Source organism: Ambystoma mexicanum, chromosome 1p (genome assembly GCF_040938575.1).
Source record: "Ambystoma mexicanum isolate Mex_15411 chromosome 1p, UKY_AmexF1_1, whole genome shotgun sequence".
Taxonomy (NCBI): domain Eukaryota; kingdom Metazoa; phylum Chordata; class Amphibia; order Caudata; family Ambystomatidae; genus Ambystoma; species Ambystoma mexicanum.
Window position 1 is genome coordinate 93,362,374 of NC_090921.1, and position 26,721 is coordinate 93,389,094.

Here is a 26,721-nt window from a genome sequence, read left to right on the forward strand (position 1 = left end):
GAAAACAGATTACCTGGATTTTGGGAGAATCATGGATACATTGGTTGAAGGTGCATGCAGAAAGTTGCGGTCTATGGGCAGATCTTGGATTTACTCATGTGGAAGTGCACTGGCATGGCGTGCGTGGAATGAGGTGGCTGGATTTGGTACCTCTCTTTACAGACAGAGCGTCATCCTGATATACTTATCATTCATTCCGGAGGAAACAGTGTAGGCCATGTCTCTGGAATTTCTTTGCAATTTGCAAAGAAGGAAGGATTTGCGAAGGTCATGGACAGGTTTCCAAATTGCCAAATAATTTTTTCCTGTATTGCACAAAGACAAATATGGCTGCGTTCTTCTGCATTTGGTCCACAATTTGAGAAAGCGAGGCGCAATGTGAATAAGGCTGTTTGTGCCTTTCTAAGAGATACTGGCATGTCCTCATCCACAATGAAAACATTTCGTTTCGCAGCTCTTTCATTTTTCGCAGAGATGGAGTCCATCTCACATATGCTGGCAATCAGATTTTTCTTCGCAATGTACAAAATGCATTGCGACTTTTTTTGGATTCATAGTCACCTATTTGGCAATCCGTTGTTTCCAACCTACAGTTTTTGAAGCACACAAAACACCACTGAAAGGCTCTTTTCAGAGCCACCACTTACTCCCAGCGAAAAGTCCATTGGTTGTGCAAAGCTTGCACCCTCCATTTTTGTGTCTCCTACGACTGTCCGCAGACTTTTTCAAAAATGCGCGGGTGCCTACAACGGTCACTTGATAGTTCTATTGTTAAACTGAGAAAGGCAGCTCTGAAAAGAGCCTTTTGTGTAATTTTTATTTTCCAGTTTAATGCCTTTGAGCACACGACACACTAGGAGAGGCAAAGGAGGGTAAGGAAGGGACACCAACCACAGGGATAAGAAGGGGGAGAAAAAGATAAAGGGTGGGCTTTACTTAGGTAGGGAGCAGTTCTTCTGGTGCTCCGTGACCGTAGCCTCAAAAGCACTTCGAAGATTCTACCCCCTGCAGAGTACTGCATCACAGTACATACACAATATTGTGACCTTCGAAAGGTAAGGGTCAACAGCATCGCAAATGGCTTGTGAGGCAGCTGGAGGGATGCGCTCCCCCAGAGGATCGGACACGGAGGATGCTGTGGAGGAACTCAATCTACTACATTCTTCTCCGTGGCACCACCTTGCGAATGTCCGCACTGTGGAACGAAGTTGGGTGTCGCTTCATGGTTGTCGTACCAAAGCTGTACGCACCAGGTCTCCCGGGACTCGGCACCAACAGTCAGAAAGTACATTTTCAGAAGGTATTACATTTATAGACGTTGCTATTCTCACATGTTCGTACAATACTTTCCTTACAAATTAATCGCATCTTATGATGTACATATATAGGGGAAGAAGCAGACCTGAAATACAGCAATCATTTTTGTGCGTGAATACAATCATGTAGATTATATACAGTTGGTAATTTGCTCTCCATACATAAGCCCCATATTTGCATGCATCGCAGTCTATTTATGTTTTGTGTGTTTTAGTAGAAATATGTGGTAAGTGCTGTATTATTAGCACCTTAGTACATGTTTCACAGACCAGAAAAGTGTGATACAGAAACATTCACCTTTTTATTATACAACTTTGGAAAGATCAAACATAGCATCTCTGTGGTGTATGCTGCAGCCAATACGTACATTTCTGTAGGTAGGTTCCTGCTCTAGAATGAACACGGCAATGGAATTTTCTTTAGAACACTACATTGCGTGATGAAGTATGTACTTTATTACACATGCCCCATAATCCCTGATACTTTTTTGCTAAAATTACATTCCCAACTCCTCGTCTGAAAAGTAAATGCACATGTGATGTCATCAGTGATGTCATCAATGACATTTGTGATGCCATCTTTCAAGTCCTGGGTGTTAGTGTTAGCAGAGCACAGTGGTGCGAGCAGTTATGGTCACTTAGCCTACCATAACTGGTGAATTTCAGGGGGTTTTCGATTTTACTTTGAACCATAATGGCACGTTTTAAATGTTTATTTAGTGAAGTGCGCAGGTTTTTGGTAGGGCAACTTAACCATAACGTCCCCGTAACAAAGTTTTTTTTAGGGACTATATATATACATGTATATTGAAGTGAGTAAAGAATGGATGTTTCCACTACGTATTATAGCAGAGCTGAGAGCTGGACCATTGAAGGAAGGCCTCTTTTCCAGTGTGTCGCAGTTTAAAACAAGTGAACGAATTAACAGGAGTGAAACTCAGAAAGGCAAGGCTGGACGAGCCCCAAGAAGCCAAGGTTGTATCAGGCTGGGGTGAGCCGACATTGGATACAAATCGTGTGAAAGAATGAAACTCCTGTTCAGAAGACATGGACAAAAACAAGGAAGACGTCAGAGGTCTTTTAGAAAATAGTATTTTAAATGCACTAGAGCTCGATTTTGTGGTCTTCAGTCATGTGGAAGGATGATGTTGGACAAACATGACGACCACACCTACGTATCAGGGCAGAGCGTGCCTTCACGCCTCTGAATTCTCCAGAGCAAAAGAACACTCCCAAGGCCAAGTTCAAAGCCTTAATTGACAGCAGACCACCGAGGTGATGATAGATGAATATGCTAATTGGTGGGAAGATATGGTTAAGACTAGTTCACGGGGGGCGTGGCCTGGAGCCGATGGCGTGCAGCAGCTGATCCGCTGAGCTCCGGCCGAGATGCCGATTCCAGATCCTTTTTCTCCGGCACATGCGAAGCAGCAGCCCGCTGAGAAGAATGAAGAAATCCGCTGAGCTCCGGCCGAGATGCCGATTCCAGATCCTTTTTCTCCGGCACATGCGAAGCAGCAGCCCGCTGAGAAGAATGCAGTTGTGGGGGAAGCGGTTCCTGCCAAGAATCGCTCGAAGGGTCGGATTATCGGACCCCCTGGACAGCAGTGGCGGGCCCGGAACACGCTCCCTCCCCCGCCGGGCTCGGCTCCAAGATGGCGCCCTGAACAGCTTGGCAGGGCCTCCGTGTTAAGCACCCACACCAGCGCGTTCCAGAGTCTGGGCACCAGTGAGGTTCGGTGAGGAGGCATTGCCCAGCGGAGCGGACCTCCAAGCGACACCCGACCGTGGCCGGCGCCGGATTCCCGGGCTCCCGCCCTACTCCCCCCTTCACTATGTAGAGATTGCTCCGGCTGGCATTACGCGCCGATGCGGCACGCAACAGGCGGGGGCCCCTGAGTCTCCAGAGCCCCGCACCACGGCCAAGCTGCAAGTGCCCTGACGGGGGAGCACACCGAAGTACGTGCCGACGCTGCCAGCCTTTGGACCCCAGGAGCCAGTCCCGACTTCAACGCGGCCGCCCTTTTGGAAGTGGGGACAACGTGGGAGCAGCGGCCGAGTCAAGTCGATCCACTGGCTCACCCAAAGGACCAGATCCTGGTCGAGACGGCGGAGGGGACACGGGACGCAGGAGCCTGGCAGACAAGGTGCGTGCAACCGCAAGACACTCGCTAGTGGGACCCCTGGTTCCACCCCCCCTTGTCACCGCCTGCATCCACCTCCTCGGCTGGACCACCTTGGGCACCCATTTGGGCCCACATGGAAAGGGGAGACGATTTCCATCCATGCTGTCACAGGGATTCGCGGTGGAAAGGGCCCACAGGTCCCTCCAGAAACGACCTCCCCCCGGCTCGCATCCACGACCAATAATGGCTAAGATACTACATTTTCAGGACAGGGAAATTATATTGAGACACTCCAGGGAAACAGGTCCTATCGAACGAGGAGACTCTAAGATCTCCATATACCCGGACTACACTCAGAAGGTGCAGAGGGAGAGGAATTTATTCTTCCCGATCAAGGCAAGGCTTCGCCAACTGAACTTCAAATATAGGTTGCTCTATCCGTCCCACCTAAGAGTCATCCATAATGGGCGAGTGGTATTCCTTGACAACCCGGAGGCAGCCAACATGTGGCTAGAAGATAATAACCTTGCTGATGGCAAGGACGCTCCACGGAAGGAAGACTGAACTCCAGAGACCTTTCACGGCGCCTGCACGCGGCCATAAAGAGTACACCAAACGCACATTGCCGGACCCTAGAAGCTAATCCATTCAACAGTTTGCCATAGCTGGTTCGGCCCCGCCGCCTCGCACCAGCCCTACCCCCAGCGAAAAATCTAATCGGGCTAGTTCTTCGCCCGACCCAACTCGCGCCCGATTCCCGGATGGGTTCAGACGGCTCGAGAGCGCCTGAGCACCGCGACAGTGTTGTAGTCACTGGGCGCCCCAGTTTGAGTTATGTTACTAGTTTCGTTAGTTTCACAGTCTTCGATTCACTAATGCCAGAAAGACACAAGATGGATACAGGTAATGAACCAAGTGATCGCGAACCAGAGGCTTCCCGCCTGCAGCCCGCTATCCGCGGCCTGACGTGACACCAGGCCAAAGGGATTGTACCTCATGCCAAATCTGGAACACTGAATCAATGGCGTCACATCTCACCGTGATGACGTCGAATGTGAGGGGAATGGGCTCGTACCTCAGAAGAAATCGCATACAATCCTACCTCAGAAGGAAAAAAGTCTCGATTGCAATGTTACAAGAGACCCATCTCACGGAGGACGCCATGTCCAAACTAGCAGACCGATGGGAAGGGACTGTGAGTGGGTCCCCATACTCCAAATACGCCAGAGGCGTGCTAATATGGGTGAACCCGAACGTGCCCTTCCAGCTACAGGGGTGCGAATCCGACAAGGCAGGAAGATTCGTGATAATGTGGGGCACCATAGAACAGACCCCGATTTGCCTGGCCAGCACATACTTTCCACAGCACGGAATCCCGTCATACCTCAGCGCATTAAGTGCTAAGGTGGCACACCATCGAGGCCGAACCTTTATATGGGGTGGAGACTTTAATTGCGTCATGGACACAGCTATGGACAGATCCCTCCCTCCTCCCCAACCAAGCAATCCTGCAACTCGCACCCTGACGGAAACACTCGACCAACTTAACCTGGTGGACATCTGGAGGGCACAACACCCAGCTGACAGGATCTACTCACATTATTCAGCCCCCCACAGAGTCCACACAAGAATCGATTACTTGTTCATTGACAGGGAACAGGTTCCGCTGGCAATAGCCACAGAGTACTTGGGGAGATCTATCTCTGACCACTCTCCGCTGAGCATGCAATGGCAGCTAAGGGGACCCAAACCCCTGATTCCCTTGTGGAGGATGCCCATCGCGACACTAGATGACCCGGAGTTCAGAGAAGACCTCGCCGACAGATTAGAGGAATATGTCGAAATCAACAAAGGATCGGTGTCCACCTGGAGCACACTGTGGGAAGCCATGAAGATGGTTACCAGAGGAGAAATTATATCCAGAGCTGGCGGCATTCGCAGACAGTTAAAGGCAACCCTGGAGGCACATGAAGCAGAGATCACCCGCCTGGAATCCACCTCAGACATCTCTCCAGAGGTCGAGGGGAAACTGAAAGTAGCACGTGAAAAATGTCAGATGTCCTGGGACAGATTGGAGAAATTTGACTTTGCAACATATACCACTAGATCCCACAAAGAGTCAGACAAACCGGGCAGATTTCTGGCCTGGCTGTGCAGGCGAGAACACTCCAAACACCTGCCTACAGAGATAAGGGACGAAGAAGGGGTATCCCACAAGACGCAAATGCAGATCAACGAGGCATTCGCTAAATTCTACTCAAGACTGTATGCCCATGAAGCCCAGATACCCACCGCGGCATTAATAGAAACCCTAGAGGAGATAGGCCTACCCCAAATATCCAGCGAGCAGAGAGACGAACTGGAGTTGGAGATCACTGCCGAAGATGTGAGAGAGGCTATCAGGTCGCTCGCCACCAACAACGCCCCTGATAGTGACGGCCTTCCGCTGGAATTTTATAAAACATATGAATCTATTCTCACCCCCATCCTGCATGAAGTTTACCAGGAGGCCTACGCAAACGGGATCTTGCCCAACACTGTGAAAGAGACTATAATCATCCCCATGCTAAAGCCGCACAAACCACCCACTGATTGCGACTCCTATCGACCTTTGGCCATGCTAACTTATGACAGCAAGATTCTCACCTCGATATTGGCCAGCAGACTTGCTAGAGTGATGGGGTCCATAATTCACGAAGACCAGAAAGGATTCGCTCCGGAACGCAACACCACAGCTAACCTGAGGAGGCTTCAGCACATCATGGCCGAAACCTACGAATCCGAGGAAGACCTAGCGATATTGTCACTTGACGCCATCAAGGCCTTCGACTCCATCTATTGGGAGTGGCTTGTGGAGGTCTTGAGGAATTTTGGTTTTGGTAAGGGATTCATTAGATGGATCCAGGTACTCTACAATTCTCCAACGGCCAGGGTCAAGACAGGCAGAACAGTCTCGGAATCCTGGGAAATACAGAGGGGTACGAGACAGGGATGCCCACTCTCGCCCATGCTGTATATACTGGGTCTAGAACCGATCGCCATATACGTCCGGCAACAGTTCTTCGATGCTGGCATTAAGGTGGGCAATGTCTATAATATAATATCATTATATGCAGATGATGTCCTTCTCTACCTAAGGAACCCCGAGGTCAATGCACCGACAGCACTGGAGGTACTTGATAACTTGAAATACTCTGGAATACAGTTTAGCAGACACAAATCCTCTGCACTCCCTCTAGCCAGATTGCGAGACATTCCAGCAAACGATCTCCCGCCTACAGGGATAAAGTGGCAACTAGACAAGTTCCGGTACCTAGGAATCATTGTGGGCCACACTCCGCAGCTCACACATGAGCACAACACTGAAGTTGCAGTCACCAACCTCCGGCGATCTATAAAATTATGGTGCAAACTCCCACTAGCGATGCTGGGAAGAGCGGCGATTGCCAAAATGATAATTCTCCCCCGATTCCTGTACTTCTTTGTGAACATTTCCCACTATGTTCGGCCGCACTTCTTCAAGAAACTAGAGGCTATCATCGGGGACTTTCTGTGGGGCCCCCACAGGCACAGACTGTCACTGGCCACGTTAACTCTGCCACATAAAGAGGGAGGAATAAAACTCCCAGATCTCCAGCTCTACTACCTGGCCACCCAGCTCAGCCATATCACAAAGTGGTTGTCAAATGAACCATCAGCCGAATTAGGGCTACTGAAGCAATTTCATATCAACCTAATCCCCAAAGAAACTCTATGGTACCCTCTCCGGCAACCCTTGGACATCCCCCTAATCGTTGAGCTCGGCAGGAAGATATGGGCCAGGACCTGCTACATAAGGAAGGTGAAACACCCGTAATCTCCTGATAACCCTATAATGGTTGATGTGTGCAAAACGAAGGCAGAGCTCTCCACAGCTAGGAGATGGGAAGAAGCTGGCATATACACGTGGGGGGACTTGTTCGGAGAAGGGGGATTCAGGGACTTTGAGTCGCTACAGGACAATGAAGGACTATCCAAGGGCCAGTTCCTCTGGTACCATAGGCTCAAACAGGCCGCCAAGAAGCAGTGGAACAGCTGGTCAGAGGAACCCACCCCGGATCCGCTGCTGCAGGAACTGCACGACCTCTCGGATGGATGGAGACCAATCTCCAGGCTTTACAACCAGCTCATCGATAAACCTAATCCCAAAGGAATGGCACTGAAGGCGAGATGGGAAGCAGATCTTGAAACACCACTCACCGAAAAGGAATAGCAGAGAGCATTAATATACCCCAAGAAAGTGTCGAGAAACTCCAGATTTGGTCAAATACAACTGAACGTCCTTTACCGGACATACGTGACTCCTCAAAGGGTTGCTTCATTCAACGAGGTGGTCTCACCGGTGTGCCCATGGTGCGGGAACGACAAGGCGGACATGATCCACATGTTCTGGACCTGTACTAGGGCGATGTCACTCTGGTCCAAAGCTAAACAGTCTTGCATGGACGCTGGAATGGAAAGGTACGACTGGACACCCGGAGAATGTCTACTAGGAACTTACCCCAGACCAAGCAAACTCAAACATATTGTGAAGTTGATGGACATTTCATGTATATTAGTTAAAAGAACCATAGCAATGGCCTGTAAGACACCTGCAGGTCCCAGGCATGAACGGTGGTTAAACGAAATGGCGAGATGGACGGCTGCCGAAACCAGGGCCTGGCAGGAAGGAACCATATCCAGTGGGGACGTCGCAAGTGGCACTCTGGACTCCTGGAAGGCCCTCCTGAGAGACATGCGCTTCAACGCAGACCATAAGCCTCCCTGAGAACCCATAACGCTCTGTAGTAACAGATCTCTTGCACCATCACAGAGCCGATGCCCCCTGAAACTGTTTCCCCTCACTTCCCGGGTAACCAGTATTTTGTTTTTCACACGCCATCCCGGACTCTAAACGCATCACCACACGAAGACTGTTTATGTTGTTGTTCTTTTTTTTTTGTTTTAGTTCGTAAGTTTGTATTGTTTTACTTTTGCCCCAAAACCAATAAAATACTTAAAAAAAAAAAAGACTAGCTCACAAGCACCTGGAAGACCAGCCTGCGTGTTGCTAACGTAAAATAAAAAGTATTGACCGAGGTTAGAGTGCCAACCAATTTTAGGCGGCAGCGTGATTAAGGGCCCTATAGTTTGTGTAAGCAATGGGATGTTGTGTATTTAGTGACGGTCATAGTTACCTCTTTAAGGGGAGGGCTTAGTTGCCCCACCTGATGGTAAGAAACCTATCACTTCTCTTCACTCTCTCAGACTAGTATGGATCGTATACTTAGATGTTCCCTTAAAAACCTATCACAATAGCCACTAGGTTTTTGTACTTTGCCACGCAGGATGATGATAGTAAATACGTACGTTGACGTCCTCACTGACGATTTCTTTGCTATAAAATAATGCTTTTTTTTAAGATGCATTGTGAGACCATACTCTGAGACGTCCGTTGATGTCCGTTGTACTCCCTGTTTTAGATAATTGATATTAAAACAGTTATCTTTGTGCCAACTACCTGAGTCGTTTCGATTATTGATGTTTGAGTAACTTCTGCATCCTCATCCATTTCAAGGGTATTGCTGTCTCGTCTTAAAGGGCTGGGGTCTCCTAGTTCACGTATATATCACAACCAATGGGAGGCGGTACAGCTCTACAGAAGCAATGGAACTCACCTCTGGAACACTCATCTCATGTAAATATTTTACGAAGCACTGCTTCTCTGACACAAGACTCCTCCTTGGAATCCCTGTCAACACAGTAGAATCATGTGAAGGTGTGGAAGACCTCCACACTGCAGCATTGCAGATGTCGAGCAAGGGAACACCAGACAGGAATGCCATAGTAGAAGCAACATCCCTGGTTGAATGTGCTTTAGGTCTACCTGTCTGCGGCCTATTTCCAACCTGATGACAATGGGACATGCAGCCAGATAGCCACATAGAGATGGAAGCATTCAACAGGGCCTTCCCTTTATCGACAGGTACAAATGCCACAAGTGGTGCATCGTTGGGTAGTGGAAAGACTGTGTGCCCCAGCAGAAAGAGGATTGGTTGAAAGAGGTAATGTGGGCTAACGACTGAGGAATTGTTCGTAACAACACTGTCTTCATCGTCATGGCCAAAAGACATTTCAGAGGAGTTTTGCAGCTTTGTAGGTCGGACACAAACTGATTGTAGTATGGATGGTCAAGAAGATATTTCCCAGTTGTAAGGGATTGTACCCAAGCTGCTGTTACTGTGGCCTTATGTTGCAGAAGAGTTGGAGGGTTACCTTGGCCTACATGTCATGCTTGTAACTAAATGTACTTGTCAACTTAAATAATCATTTTAAAAAAGAAATGCCACTAAAGGTTTTGAAGTCTTACAAAACCTTTTGTGTGCTTGATATATAACTTCAATGCATTGGCAACGTCCAATGAATGCAATGCCCTCTCTTCTAGAGAGGTAGAAGAGTCAAAGAACACGGGTAGGATAAGAGGTTCATTGAGATTAAAAGTTGAAAGTACCTTTGAGGGAAAGTGTGAAACAGGCCCATGAGGAATTCGTTAACCAGTTGATGACATCAGAGAGAGGGCCTGCCAGTCACGTGAGTGTAATGAGAGGTAGCAGCTAGATGGATTTTTATAGATACGTGTGCTAAACTTGTCTTTGCTAATGATAGCAGATATGGCTAAATCTGAGAAGGCTGGATTTGAAGAAGTTCAAGCTATTGCATAATCATGTGTTACTCACCGCAGTGACAAACGTACTCCTAGTCCATAGTCCCCTTTTCTCCATACTGTATGCTAGGGATGGGAAACACAACCTTTTTCACCTGAAAACATTGTCTTCCCCTTTAAATGTAGACGCGCGCGGGGGTGCGGCCGTGGAAGCATGCGCTCCCTTGACTCTGCCAACCGGAGTCACTCCTCTGTCCCCTTTGACGCGTCGGCTACATTACAATTGCCTAATGGCATAGGTATTTTTTAAGGGGGAGAATGGTGAGACGTATGGAGGAAAGGGGACTATGGACTAGGAGTACGTTAGTCACTACAGTGAGTAATATATAATTACTCCTACATCCCATCCCCTTTCCTCCATACTGTATGGGCGATTACAACAGAATGAAGGAGAGTTGCACGTTTTTTAAAACTGTCTAGCCAAATACTGCATCTAATCTGGCACCGGCGTCCAAGCAATAGTGCTTTCAGAAGGCTGATGGAGAGGCCCAAGTAGCCGCCTTGCTGACTGTGCCATGGAACGTGTCTTTGAAAAGCCACAGCCGTGGCCTTGGCTCTGACCACGTGGGCGTGCACGTTTGCTACTAAAGTCATGTACTGCTCCTCATAAGCTTCCTTGATGGTGATAACCATCCACCTAGCTATTGACGCCTTGGATGCTTGGCCACCTGGGTTTGACCCACTGAATGTGACAAAAAGGGCATCTGATTTGCGGAAGCTCCTAGTCCTGTCTAATCTCAGAGCATCCGGGAAGTGCACAGAAGTGCCGTGCTGTTGGGCTGGGGTCACTCTCTTGCTCCTGTGTCTGTTGTGCCTGGACCAGCGTCAGTGTATCTTTGGTGCCTTCAAAGCTTCGTTTGCCTGTATGCTGGAGAGGAAGCACAGGCGTTTGAAGTTGCGGCGAAATGCAACTATAGGACTGGAACTTCAATAACAAGTAAATATTCTACCACATGGGACTCTTTGTGGGACTCTTGCCACACGCTTTATGCTTGTTGCACACTTTATGTTGGTCAATGGTGGGGAAGTGCTGCTGGTAGTTGTGCAAGACGTAACTTACGTTGCTCTTTCTTTTGTTGCAGCAACGCCCTGCGTCCACGACCACGCCCCCTACTCACAGGCACGTTACTTTACCTGCATGCACGTGCATCCGGGAAGTGCGCCGAAGTGCCGTGCTGTTGTGCTGTTAGGCTGGGAGCTGGGGCTTGGGCGTGTATCTACTTTTCATTACCTTGTTTGATGTTTTGACCACGTTCTAGCCTCAATATAATATAAGTAAGTGACCATTTAGGAGAATAATGTGATTGCTTATTCCTCTGATGCATGGAAAGGTATGGTTATATGACATTGAAACCTGTTCTGTAGAGATAACCAAGTGTTCAACTATAAACTAACTAATATCAAGCTTGTCAACATAGTTAGTTACGTTGCAACCTTTCTCACCATAGGTAAAGGTATAAAAATACCTACAATGAGGAAAGATGCTGGTGCAGACTTTTTGACGGCAGTTAACACACGTAGAGCTAGCATTGCGCGTGAAATGGCACTTCCTTTACCACCCGTATGTTTGGAGGAAGAAGAGCTCCTGCACTGTGCACAGGTATGCTCCAATACTGTTAAAATTCAAGATGACCAAACCCCTAATTCTCGAGAGCCTATTGATGACTCCCAACCACTGTTTGGGGACGAACTTCCTCTTAATATGGAGAAAGATATATTAAAACAACAGTGGGGTGAGGCGGCTCCAAAGATGAGCATTGCCTTACATCAAAATGACTCTCTCTGTGGTACTCCTAGTGTATTCCGCACTGCGGATTTTGAACTTATGGGCCTTTCAACTAATCTTGATGGACCGTCAGATGAAAGGGTGGGATCCCAAAGAAATTCAGATATTTGTTCATTGATGGGGATATTCAACCGTCTAATTTTCCATGAATTAAGACAACAGATGGAAGTTCTGGTCAAAATCAACACGGCTGTGGATCAGATCCCCTTAAGGGTTTCAGAATCAATACAAAACTCACTCAACTTCCTGAAACTAACCATGGAGGCCAAAATGGGAGAGAGGAGTTCAGTATTGAGGCCTCACAGATCTTCAGCCCAATCCTCTACTACTGAGGAAATAATTACTATACCGGACTCTCAATCAATGAAGAAGGGCGAGGATCTGGATGTAGTAGTATTGAGCCCCAAAAATCAGCCCAATGAGGGGGTGGGGGAAGTAGTAACAAAACAGAACAACCCGTTAAATAAAAAACAAGAAAATAAAAAGGCTACAACAAATGACAATTAGCAGAGGCAATGCTTTGGCCAAATCCTCACGGAAATTTTTGAGAGATTCTAATTTCAAAAATTCCATTTTGGAAGCTACAGATGAAATGGTGCATAAGGATGACCATTATACAATTTTTTAACACGATCCAAAGCAGACCCCCCCTAAACAATCTATGCCAATGGCTCAGGCTGTCCAAGATGAATATTGTGATGCAGGGGACTCTGTCTGAAGTAATGGAAAAAAAGGGATTCCTGTGATTTCAATTCTCAACTGTCAACCCTAAAAACTGGGCTGGATGATAATTTTGAAATCTTCAAGTCAAATTTGTTGGGGAGTGGTAGAGGTTCTAATTTACCTCCCGTTGACGTAAATACAATCGAAAGACCAAAAGTAATCACTAGGAAACCAAATAGCATAAAAGACAGAACCACAACTGATCAGAATCCAAATATGGTAAATGCGAGTGATAAGAATAGACCAATAGTGTATCCAGTTAATTCAGGTCTGGGACACGGCGAACGGCTTGAAATAGCCGACCCTATGGAAGTTGCTCCAACCTCTGCTAGATGTCTTTCATCAGAGTTTCCTTTCACTGAACCTTTTGTGCTCAAAAACAAAGGGTTACCGACTTTAGATGAAATTACAACTACTATAACCTGAAACATTACTGTCAGCGAGGAGTAAATAGCAAATATAGTCAACAGAATTCTGAACGATAAATTGATCCATGAGGATAATGGACGACTACCTCTGCGTGAGATTAAGCTAAAAGTCACGAAGCCCAGCATTGTAGAACAAAAAACACATGAACGGATAGTAAATGCAAATTTGGATTATGATCTAAGGAAATTGGCACCACCCGAGCTACCCAGCCTTATATTAACAACTCTGTTTGAGGATGGTAACAAGATAAACCTAAACCGTCCATATGTCCTCTCATTGTTCGCAGCCATTCCGGAACTCTCATTGATTTCATTGGCAAACATAACTTTGGTGGATTTCATACATAAGAAGAGGCTTGATTTTGTGCGGCTAGTGATTCCCTCTCCTTTGGTAAGAAGCCTACTGCTAAAGGAGGTGGAATCACTTCAATGAAGAGGTTTCAATCTTTTCCAATATAATCCGCTGTCACAAGTGTTCAATGAAAAGGGACCGTTAACAAATGTCAGTGGAGGTAGAGATTTAGGAGCTGTTGGTAACATCCCTGACAATACAAAAAACGACGATGGGGACAAACAAGACTGGACATGGCTTGCACTTTCCCTAAGGGAGTCCATCAACTCCCTGAGGGAATTGGGGAAACCTCTCTAGCAAAGCTGGAAGGATAAGGGTGGCATGTTGGAACTCAAGAGGTCATATTTTGATATGGAATACAGAAGTGACAGATGTATTGAAATCGTACGATCTGATACTCCTGCAGGAAACTTGGACTACCTGTGGTTTCCTTTGAGAAGATTTTGGAATAACACAACTAAATGCTACTAAGGGTACCAAAGGTCGGCCAATGGGTGGTCTGGTAATAGCATGTAAACAAACCCTCCAGGCCACCAAAATTGGAGAATGGTCAAGCACAAATTCGTTATTGTCTAATCTATGAGCTTGAATTTGGTGATTAACATGTGCAATTATTGTTATTTTATTTTATTTATTTCATTTATTTGTTTAGTTTTAAAAGAAACTACACATTTTTCTTAAGAGATTACATAATATTTCAAAATTTCAATCATTTATATTCAAACAATCAAACAATGATGATAATCAAACAATGATAATATTGTAAGATATATATTACATTACGTACAATTTAAATTAAATAACTTCAATAGGATTAAAGAATTGTACACATTATCTACTATATTACAAAGGTACGTTATGCATTCTAATAACCTTATCACTAAACTTTTCATTCTTACATAATATTAATAAAAACATCATTGTTGGTTGCGTCAAATACGAAACTCTGATTTTAAAATTCTACAGTCTTAACTTATTTGTTCATTATACTTTATTTATTAGCTTGGCTAATTACTGTACTGCAGTCAACCGGTTATTATCCAACTTCTCATTTAAATGTTTATTTGTGATACACTTCCATAATTGGTATAAACTTATATGGACTGTCTCCAATTCAGTATTCAGGCAGTATATCCAGAAGGCGTCACTTTTGATGTGATCATAATTATGTACCAGATGTCCTAAATATACCATATATTCTGTACTTAATCTAGGGCATTGTAGCAGAACATGCTGTGGTGATTCCAAGTTTTTTTACATATTCTTTCCTCACGCAGAATTTTTTGTTGTACCCCCGTCATTGTTAGCAGAGGCAATTGATTAGTCCTCAATCTTAATCGGAATTGTCTAACTGCGGGGTTAGGATATCTTTTTAAATATGTTTCTGCTTGTAAATATTTATGAACAATCCCAGTTAGAAAATTATAATTCTTTAGTTGTTCCAGGTGTTCGAAATTTTTCTTCCAGTCCCACAGTTTTATCTTATTGGTATATATCTGTTTCAATGTAACATATGCGGTCCTCTTGTAGTACAATGGGTACCATTGGATTGTGTTGAAAATATCACATATGTTTTCAAATGTGTCGTTCCTTCTGGTTCTATCATCTAATAAATCCAGTAATTTACATTGTGGAGAGGAGTGTATTTTTTAAGTGCAGTGCTCCGGACTTTATCCATATCGAACGTTTCAAGGATGTTAAACCTAGTACAAGGCACATGTATTGTATAGGTACACTTGGGCTCAATTTAAGGAGTCTTCTCCAAAATCAAACTTCTAATACATCTAACCAATTGAGTTTTTCCATTGCCAACGCCTCTATTCCATATAAAATAATTGGGCTAAAGCATAGTTTATATAAAATTATTATTCCTTCCAACAAGAACCCAGCTGTTTCTCTTGCAAATTTTGCAATTAGCTCTGAGTTTTTTTGCTTTTATTTGTTTATTTTCAATTATGTTTCTGTAAGCGTTGTCGTTACTCATATCTAATCCGAGATACGGATACGAATTCACATATTCTATAGTTCCTATTTTAGTTACCATATCTGGATGCAAGGCTTTTTTCGTGGAGAATGCCATAATTTTTGTTTTTCCCATATTTATCTTTAATTTGTTTACTTTTGCATATTTTAGAGCGATGTAAACATTTCTCTAATCCCAAAATATGTATAATTCATTAAAACCAAATCGTCAGCATAAATAAGGCATGGTATGGCTTTTCATCCCTGCTTCGGACAGCAGCCATGCACCGGAGCTAGCCAATCAGTAACATCTGCCATATAAAGATTATATAGTAACGCAGCCATCAGGCAGGCTTGCCGTACTCCACATGATATATCAATGGGTGCAGTGGTACTGCCGTCTAGATCTAAACGTACACAAGCTTGTGTACCTGAATGTAATTGTTCTACTATCGTGATCAACCAATTGGGGCATCCCCATTTCCGTATTTTTTCCCATAGTCTTTTGCGATCTACGCTATCAAACGCAGCAGCAAGTACACAAAGATCACGTATAGGGTAGTGCCGGTCTTGTATCACAAATACACGAGTCTCGTACTCTTAGATTATGTGCAGTGCCCTCTACCGGTCAAAAGCCGGTTTGTGTGAAATGTAAAATCTCTTTACTATTGGCCCATTCTTGTAATTTTTGAGACACAAAAGTAGAAAATAATTTTCCAGAGGCATCGAGCATTGACAGTAGTCGATAGTTCTCAGTTATTCCCCGTGCCCCTTTCTTATATACTGGAAGGATTATTGCCTATGACCATGTTTTAGGAATTTGTTGAGTCTTACAGACTTTATTGAATAATTTACTTAATATCATAGCCCATTCATGTGTGTTTTGTTTAAAGATGGCATTTGCAAGTCCATTAGGACCGGGGGCTTTAGAGTCATTTAAATTTGTGATCGCCAATTTCAGCTTCTTGGTGGTAAACTGCATAAGCCATTTTTCATTTTTATTTATAGGGCAATCTTCCTAACTATTTTGTTTTTGCTGTAAAAAGGCTACCCAGGTGTTTCCTTGAATAGGATTTACTGTCTGTTCACGCGTATCTCCTTTAGCTTCTGCTAGTTTTGCCCATATATTCTTTGTGTTTTTACTGGCTAACGTTTTAATCATTACTTGCCAGTCATGATTTAAAAATGAATATTTATGCTTTCTCAGCCATCGTTGATAAAAGCCTCTTATTAGCTTTCTTTGTTCTGTATATTGCTGACATTATAGTCCCAAGGTTTTTAACTTTCTTAATTTTTTCCTCATGTCTTTTCTTTCATTGCGAACAACCACATCATATGTATACTGATTTTTCTGGCATAATATCCGATGTTTCATTTTGTTTTCACCTGTTTTCTTAGTTAATTCATAGAATCGACTTTCTATATCCTCAACAGACCTTCCACTATTATACCACTTCCACTATTATACCACACAAATGCAAACTCTTACAAGACGTTACTGGCCTGGTCACTGGGGATCGAATTGGGTAGTACATGACACAAAGGAGACTGCAGATTACTTTGAATGCTGTTATCCTGCCCAGCTGCCCATCCAGCACTTTGGGAGTTACCAGGACCTCCGCGCCTCCCTTTATTGACCTAGCACTCAGATATTGCTACTGTGCTCGACCATCTGGAAGAGATGGCTTGGAACCTGAAGGAGAAGAGGCCACCAACTCACAAGAGCAAAACACAAAGGAGAAGGAAGCACAAAAGGTAAAATCCCTGTGAAACCAGTGCTGACTGTGGATTAGGTAAGTTCCTTGGGGAAACATGCACGTTCTGAAGCCATGAAACTGAAGACTGTTTAAAACGTCCTTATACTGACCAAACCAAAGACTTAGTTACATCTGTCCAGATCAAAGACTTTTCAATAGTTTTCCTTTGAAGCTTCTGAGAAGGGAACCCCACAACTTCAAGAGGATGAAAAAAAGCCACTTTAAACTTTTAAATTCCCCTGAACCTTCAGTTAATCACAGCCACCTGAGGAATACTGACATTTCTGTTGTACTTTATGCATTCCCCGTTTATTATTTAGCCCACCTTGGATAAAGATTCCCTAATAAATAACTTTAATAACTTTAATCTGATGTTTCCAAGTAAGTGTAGTGCTTCGATCCTCCTCATCGATTTGACATTGCGGATACCAAGATGGCTCTTGTATATAATAATAATATATGCACCTTATAAACAAAGCAACTATGCCCAAATAACTAGTGGAGAAACCTGCGGGTATAAAATTATTACAAAAAAGGCTTTTGCTAACAAGTCATTAAAAAAGCAAACCATAGCACAGTTTCAGCCCATCATAGGTAAAAGAAATAAAACATAGAAAAGAGGCATACAGTTGATGTAGGGCCACAAGGGCGGGCCATGCGTGCATTCATGGCCCCACTATATGTTCGATTCGGCACAATTCCAGGCCTTTTTGGTTTACAGACATTCCATTTGCATTTTTCCTGGCTGGCGAGTTACTAATGTGCAATCATTCATACGATCCCAAAGTATCCTCAATCAGGGGGACCTACTGCTATTATGCCCTCAATATTATTGCGGTTCATCATCTATCTGACCATTTGCATGTTGATCTGTGCCCCCACATCAGTACACTTTTGAACGCAGCACAGAAAACTCTTTTCGGTCCCCCGAAAAATGTCCAAAGTCAAAACTATTCACCTCTTGATGGGTGTATCCCCTTACCTCTTCCACTCTGCGCCTTTCCTCCTTTTGCTCCTCTATACGCCTCTGCCGTTCATGCAGCAGGTGCTTGATGTGAGCCTCAGAGTCTCGGTGTGCCACCATTTGCTGTTGGTGCTTTAGGACTTCGGAGTTGCTTTTGTTTTCTTGCTGCAGTCGTAGGAACTCACGCCTCAGTGTTGACTCCCCCGGCACATTCATAATGGAGCTGTCAAAATTGAATGGATTTGCAGGTTAACTACATTGTCTATGTTTTAACATGTTTATTTTAAACCAGTGCACAGATGAAAGCGATACAAGCTAATCATAGACATAACATGACCTCATATCAAGAAGATGTAACCGAGCACGCAAAGTTCAAACCCTGAGAGAGCCCCATCCCACCCCTCCCTCTCATCTCCCTCATGAGTCAACCTTCCTCCTAATTTGGCCATTCGAGTGGAGCCGCAAGTAGGTCGCCGCCTAAATAAAAGGCCCTCCTGGCCAGCTGAGTTTTGTGGGTTAACGTTGGAAAGTTTTGGTCCTAGTCTAGGAACGGCACCCATATGTTCAGAATGGGAAGTAGAAGGCCTGCTTTGGCTGCCATTACTTTTTCTGCAATCAATATGTCCCAGATTTTAAATCCACCAAAAAATCATTGAGGGGCTTCGGCTGTCTTCCATGTGTAGTCCAATGTAAATTTCCCGGCCAGAAGGAATTGTGTCAACAGTTTGGCCATTTTAACGGATCTTGCGTAGGCCCCCGATATTAGGGCCCCCAGTAGGATGGATTCTGGTTCCATGGGGATCGCCACCTGGGTAATGTCTTTTTTTGTGGTGACACATTGTGTCCAGAAATCTTTTACAATTGGGCATGGCATATAGATGTAGGATCCTGGCTGTCCACATCGGCGCCAGCATTAAGGATCCAGGGCTCGGTTGAAGTGATGCAGACGAAGCAGGGGGTAGTACCATTGAAGGAGCAGTTTATGGGCACATTCCCGGTTAGTGATGCAAAAGGATGAAGAGTGTGTCTGTGACCAGATGTCCACCCACGTTTGGTGTTCCACAGGGTGCCCTAGGTACGCCCCCCACCGTGCCATATAGGAGGCCCTTGTAGTAAGTATATCTTCCTGCAATAATTTGTAAAATGTGGAGATTTTCCTATGTAGCAGAGGTTCCTTTAAGGTAAGTTCAAGAAAACTAGAGGTGAGAAGCGCTGCTTGGCGGGTTAGAGGCGGAGAGCACCCGTGTCGCAGTTGCAAATAGGAAAACATGTCTGTTTCTGATAGCTGGATGGCTGTTTTGCATTGTTCGAAGGAGCAGGGCCGGTCCCCTTCAAAGAGTTGTCCCAGGGATTCGAGCCCCCCTGCAATCCAGTTTTTGAAATTCAGCAGGCAGGATCCCTGCGAGAAAGCCGGATTATGGAATATTGGGAAAGAGGAGCTAAACCCCCTCAGGATGCCCTTATGTTTCAATGCCCAATTCCATGTTTTGAGAGTGTGTTTAGTAGAGGTCAGAGTCCCACGCCAGGCCCGGCGCAGTGGGGGCGGAATATGCCAAAGGTAGTGCAGGGGAAGTGGTAGTCGAGATTGCTCCACCTCCACCCATTTCAGGCGTTCAGAGGTCATAACCCATGCCCGAATGTGTGCCAGCTGTGCTGCTACCTGATATTTGTGCAGGTCAGGTACCACCAGCCCTCCCAATCTGGAGCTACCCATCATCGCTTTCTGGGAAACCCTCGGCTTCGTACCCCTCCAAATGAACCAAAACATTTTCCTCTGTAAACGTCGAAGGGGGAGGGGTGGGAGGGAGAGCAGCGGGATCGTGGTGGGCAAGGAGGAGCAAGCATACAAGAACCGTGGAAGGAGATTCATTTTGCAGGCGGTAATACGCCCAGTGAGTGAAATCTCTTGTGAGAGCCATCGATCAAGATCACTCTCTAGCTCTTTAAAGAGTGGGGGGAAGTTCATCCGATAGACATCTCCAGGGCGAGTAGGGATCTGGACCCCTAGGTAGGTAATAGCTTTCTCGCTCCATCGGATTGGTTACAGGGTTTCCAGAATCTACCGCTCCCCCGGCTCTAGACAAATCCTTAGGGCAACTGACTTCCCAAAGTTAATAGTAAAGTATGCAACCTCCCCAAATCTGCAGATCTCGGTAAGGGCTGGCATCAGCAATGAGTTAATGTCCGTGAAGGATAGCATCACGTCGTTGGCGTAAAGTGCAGTTTTGTGCTGGGAGGCGCCAAAGTGAAGGCCTTTGATCTTTGGGTCTAGTCAAATTCGTTGGGCAAAGGGCTCCATAACCAGAGCAAACAAGAGAGGAGATAGGGGGCAACTCTGTCTGGTTCCGCAGGTCAAGCGGATTGGGTCTGGTAGGGAGCCATTGACCCTGAGAAGGGTCCTTGGGGACTGAAAGTTTGCTGGGACGAATTTTAGAAAATTTGGGCCAAAGTGAAAGGCTTCTAGGGTAAGTCACAGGAAGGCCCAGTCCACTTTATCAAATGCTTTGGTTGTGTACAAAGTCGGCAGTGCTAACTTCTGCAAATCTTGCATCGCAACATCGATTAGGTTCAGGGATCTACGGATATTATCCCCAGTCGACATATGCCTTATGAAGCCTGTCTGATCCGGGTCTAGAATGTCGGGTAAGGCGCTTGCTAAGCGGTTTTCCAATATTTTCGAATAGATGCTAGCATCGATATTTACTAGGGAGATATGCCTATTCGAGCTATTGTTCATAGGTAGTTCAGGTCCTTGCCTGGTTTAAGTAAGAGGACAGTGATGGTTTATTTTATGGAGCGGGTAATGGACCCCGACTCACCGAAGGAGTTGAAGAGGGCTGTCAGTTGGGGGCGGAATAACGTTGAATACGTTGGAGGAACAACCAATCAAAAGAACGTTACCAGTTGGTAAGTAACTCTTCGAATGGATTGTGTCCTGCAACGTATTTCACATCTTTGACAGACAGATAGAAGCCCATGTGGCTGCATCACAAATATTCCTAATAGGAACTCCCTGTTGTAGGCTGTGGAAGTAGCCACGCCCCTAGGGGAATGAGCTTGCAGCCCCTCATGAGGGTCCTTACCCGCCAATTGGTAACATTCAGTAATGGTGAGGATAATCCATCTGGACAAGGTCTGTTTGGTAACAGCCTGGTCCAATCGGTGTCCAGCATATCCCACAAAGAGTTGATCATCCACTCTGACCCTGAGCATCCTAGAAATGTAAAGGCTCAGAGCTCTCCTAGGATCCAACCGTATGGAGTCACTCCTCTTCCTTACCAGGATGAAGAGGAGGATAGAAAGAAGCAAGAACCACTTTCTGGCTCAAATGAAATTCAGATACTACCTTAGGTACCTTAGGTAGAAATGAAGGACGTACCCTTCGTACAATCCTGTCCTTGTGGAAAACAGTAAAGTGCGGCTTACAGGAAAGTGCCTGCAATTCACTCACTCTGAGCGGAAGTAACCGCAACCAAGAACACCGTCTTGAAGGACAATAATCTCAAAGGACAAGAGTGCAAATGTTCAAAACGGAGCACCCATTAGAAATTTCAAAACCAAATTCAAATCCCAAACCGGCACCTGGAAAGGGGACGGCGGGAACACAGTCAGTCCTTTCAGAAATTGAGAAATCAAAGGAATCTTCTAGTAAGAGCATTCTTCCAACGAGTGCTTAAATATAGACAGCGCCGCCAGGTAACCCTTAATGGTACCTACTTGAAGGCCCGTAAGAAAGACAAAACCACAGGAATGGAACACTGAAAAGGATCAACATTTTGTCCCCTGCACCAGTCGCAAAACCTACGGTACAAGGCTTTTGTTGCAGGCCTTTTGTCCGTAAGCAACACCTCCATCACATCATCCGGGTGGTCCCAATCCTTATATCCCAACCTTTCAGATACCAAGCGTGAAGGTTGAGAGTCCTGACCTCTGGATGGAGAACCTGACCCCCCTCTCACGAGAGTAGATCTTCTCGGTAGGGAAGACGGCGTGGAGGGCAGATGGACATTTCTGGAAGGTCCGGGTACCACGCTCTCCTGGCCCAATCCAGAGCAATGAGGATCATGGGGGATCCGAACCTCCATAACTTCTGCAACACTTGAGGAATGACGAGGACTGGAGGAAACGTGTACAGCAGTGGGAATGACCAATCCACTATAAATGTGTCTCCTAAGGCTCCTCTCATAGGAAAATTCCCTTGAGCAGAATCTCTTGCACTTCCGGTTGGCACTGGTGGTGATGAGATCCACTTGTGGGGTTCCCCAAAGGGCGAAGATCTCCAGAAGGACTTCCAGAGCCATCTCCCACTCGTGAGAGATCGTGCGCTGCCTGCTCAGAGCATCAGCCGCCACATTTTCGTCTCTGGCCAGATGAACTGCAGAGATCAAAATTCCCTGCTGAATGGCCCAGAACCAGAGCTGCACTGCCTCTGCACAACGGGAGTGACCCTACCCCCCCTTTTTTTGTTGAGGTAATGCATAGCAACTGTGTTGTCCGTCATGATCAGGACACTCATCCCCCGCACAGGCGGCAGAAAAGCCTTCAGGGCTAGCCTGATGGCCCTCAGCTCTCAGAGATTGATGTGGAGTTTGGACTATGACAGATCAACGGCCGCTGGAAGTCAAATCGTTGGCATGAGCGCCCCATCGTTTGAGGGAAGCATCTGTCACTATAGTCACCTTCGGCCACGGTTGCCAAAACGGCTCTCCCCTCATCAAGTTCCCTTTGTCGGCCCACCACAGAAGATCCTGGGAGACCGAGAGTGGAATCTGAACGGGATCCGAAATCTTGCCTGAGAACTGTGACCACTGCATCTTGAGGACCCATTGCAGGGATCTCATCCTCAGCCTGGCCTCTGGCACCAGAAAAATGCAGGATGCCATGAGGCCGAGCAACCTTAAGAATTCGAATGTCGGGAGACTCTGGGCATGTTGAAACTTGTCCACCATCTGCACAATGTGATTTGCCCTCACCTTGGGAGGCAAGCACTTCCCCAAGGATGTGTCCAACACAGCCCCGATGTACTAGAGCTGTTGAGGTGTCAGAAACGACTTCTTGAAATTGAGGGAGAAGCCCAGCTTGTGGAGGGAGTGGCAGGTGAGACCGAGGTAATCCAATGCTTGCTTGGGAGAACGCGCACCGATCAGCCAGTCGTCCAGGTAGGGGTAGACGTGAATCCCCCCTCGCCTGAGATACACTGTCACCACCACCATTAGCTTGGTGAAGACCCTCGGGGCGGAGGTCAATCCGAAGGGAAGGACCCGAAACTGAAAGTGCGAGTCGCCAGCCGCAAACCTCAGGAACTTCCTGTGCTTGGGATGGATCAGCACATGAAAGTAAGCATCCTGTAGGTCCAGAGACACCAACCAATCCTGAAGTTGAAGGGCCTGGAGGACTTGAGAAAGAGTGACCATCTTGAACTCGTCCTTCCTGAGAAGTTTGTTCAACCAACGCAAGACCAGGATGGGTCTCAATCCCACGTCTTTCTTTGGAATAAAGAAATGAGGGAAATACCATCCCTTGTTCCTCTCCGCTACATGCACCTGTTCTATAGCACCTTTCTCTAGCAGGGTCAAGATTTCCTGCACAAGGAGCGGATCCGGATGCTTCAAAGAGAGATTCCCTGGTGGATTGTCGTGAGGCTGCTTTAGGAAGGGAAGACAGTATCCGTGGGTGATATGTCCAGAACCCACACATCCAAAGTAATGGCTCGCCACTCTTCGAGATGCTGAGACAGTCTGCCCCCAACCGGCGAACCATGGGACATGGCCTCATGACTGTTTTGGAGCGGATGCGGCAGTGCCTGAAGGCAAAGAAGCAGCTGCCTGAGCGGCTTTGGCACCTCTATTTTCCCGACCACCACAGATACTTTTCCGCTGACCACTTTGACTGGCGGCTCCTCTCATTCTACCAAAGGAGGAGTAGGAACGAAAAGAACCTCCCCGCCACTGCTGTCTCCTAGGACGAAAAGGCAGAGGTTGACGCACAGCTGCGCTTAAAGATTTTCCAGCAACTTTTGAGGTCTGCAACCTCTCAAGGCTCTCGTCAGCCTTGCTGGCAAACAAATGCGTGCCTTCAAAGGCCATGTTCAAAAGACGAGCTTGCACATCCGGGGCAAAACCCGACTTCCGCAACCACACAAATCTGCGAATAACGGTGCTCACAGCCATGGACCAGCTCACACTGTTGGCCGTGTCCAAACCCGACTGAAGGGATTCACACATGGCATCCTTGCCATCTTGCAAGAGAGCAAGAAACCAATCCTTACCTTCCCCTTCGGTAATATGCTCAGCTGCAAGAGAAACACAATTCCACAAAGTGTGAAAATCTTGCCAATGAACAACTGGGCATACTCCCCGCAGAAAACACTTTGCATGCCCAACCCTCAAAGCGTTTGTCGTCCCTATCCAGAGGGATGGTAGAGTACACCGCCTGTCTCGAGGTGGCCGTAGCCGCCTGAACCACCAAACTCTCGGGAGTGGGGTGAGAAGATAAGTAGCTGGGGTCGGTACCGGAAGGGTTTTTGTTTTTTGGTCAACGATTTGTAAACAGCCGGAAGAGATTCCGGTGACTGCCAAGCAGCCGCCACCTTTTTCAGTAAAGTGAGATGAAAAGTTAACACCGAGTCAGAGGACGGACATTGATCTAAAATGTCAGTTAGATCATCTTGCACAAAAGCTTCCGGGGGACCGGACCAGCCCAGATACTCTGTGACCCTAGCCATGAGTCTCCTGTAGGACGACTCTGCATGAGCCCCAGGCTCAGGCCTGCCAAATTCCACTTCCGGAGAAGTGTCCAAACCACTGGCATCATGAAGAGTTTGCCTCAACTCTTCCAAATGACTGTCTCCAGAAAAGACAGAAGCCTCATCAGGCTCAATAAGTTCCACATCAAAGTCTGACCTTTCCTCCTCCTCATAAATGTCATCCAGAGGGAGGTAAAAACCCTGCCTCGGGACCGAAGAGGGTCTGGAGTCCACCACCGGCATCACAGACTTGGAAGTAGCCTTCCTAGGAGGATCCTCAACATCAGGGATCTCCGAAGGTACATTTCGGCCAAAAAGCCCCAAAGTCGCCGAGGGATGATATGAAGGCACTGCTTCGACGTCCGTATCCGACGGACACAGCGCTGACTGTGTCAACGCTGACTTCGAGCTCTTAGCAGGATTCTGCGGTCTCGCCTGGGACGAGGACCGAGACCTGGAAGCACGTCTCTTGCGACTATCTTGAGCCTTGTCCGAACGGGACCTTGAAGGTTCCCGATGAGGATTGCGCCGAGGACCCGAGCCCGAAGGCGTGCGAGCCACGGTTCGAGACCGTTCCTTGCCGGCCTCGTGAGAAGGCGTGGACTGAACTGTGCCCTGCGATTGGAAAATCGCTAACATCTGCTCCCTAAAGGCAGCCCATTCCTCTGGAGTCAAGGACTTTGTTGGGCAAGCCACTTTCCTCAAGGCACCATCCTCTGAGGAGGAACGGGAAGGCGACTAGTGACGGTGCTTCCTTGAATACTGAGACGAGGACGCCGAATGGCGGGAACCACCACGGGACCGAGACCTCCAAGAATCCTTCCGACACAGAGTCACCCCTCGAATCATCAGTGGACATACCCTTGGGCTTGGAAGTACGTTTGAACTTACTGGGTTTAGCACCCCTACCTACCTGAAGCTTTCCCTTACGCCCCCGCAAGGCCTTAGCAGTCAGCGACTGGCCTTTAAACCAGTCATCGGTGTCATGACTCTCGCCCAAGCACCACAAACAAATGTGATGCGGGTTGGTGATTGACATTTTAGACTTGCAGTCCCGGCAAGTCTTAAAGCCAGACTGCAGAGTCAGAGGGATCGAAGAACAAGTCATATTCACAGGGTAAAACACGAGGCGCACTGAGTCTCCGAAGCAAACACGTTTGCGGAAAAAATGGAACTGAGGCTACGGGCGCCATGCGTCCTTTTTATAACATCCGGTGACGCCACCCTCAACTGAGGCCTTCGAGGGACATCGACGCCAGATGCCCTCTGCTGAAAAAGTTCCCGAACTACACAGCTGTGGACATTACATATCGAAGATGTGGAATACGTTGGAGGACACAATCCATTTGAACTAAGTTTATTGTAAAGATCTTAGATTGAGTATATGGTGTACATTCCTTACCTATAACAGTATTTTTGCAAATCCTATTTATTTTAGATTCAAAAGCTGTTCAAAAGTTACGATATACTGGTTGATCTAGAACAGATTTCTTTTTTTTACTTTACATTTAAAAAAGTTGACGTGATCATCAGTATGTCAGAGGCATGAACCAGTCAGGGGAAAAGTGAGAGACCACCTGAGCCTGCGGCAGGAGGTCTACCAAGGCTTTCCCCAGAATCCGTTCTGCCCAATAGCCATTGTGAGGGAGTTGCGAGGGCTCCGCTCTCAGTTCTCCCTGTTTATATCATGCCGTATGTACCAGGCCACTGTCGCCCAATGGTGACTAAACTCCAATTCTGGCCAGAATTCTGTTTCTGCTCTTACAGGACTGCCTGTCCCAAAAGGCCATGTAGAGGATGGGAATCGCTACAGTCAGGGG

At 46.5% G+C, this 26,721-nt stretch overlaps 1 protein-coding gene across 8 annotated transcripts in view; it reads right to left on the reverse strand.

Moving 5' to 3' along the window:
* The window catches only part of MINK1 (misshapen like kinase 1), a 2,066,166-nt gene that overhangs the window by 795,738 nt on the left and 1,243,707 nt on the right, over positions 1-26,721 (reverse strand). For all 8 annotated transcript variants that reach the window (XM_069644001.1, XM_069644014.1, XM_069644008.1 and 5 more), the window contains exon 12: positions 18,175-18,379. In XM_069644001.1, the coding sequence (XP_069500102.1) occupies positions 18,175-18,379 (205 nt within the window). The remainder of the gene's footprint in view (positions 1-18,174; positions 18,380-26,721) is intronic.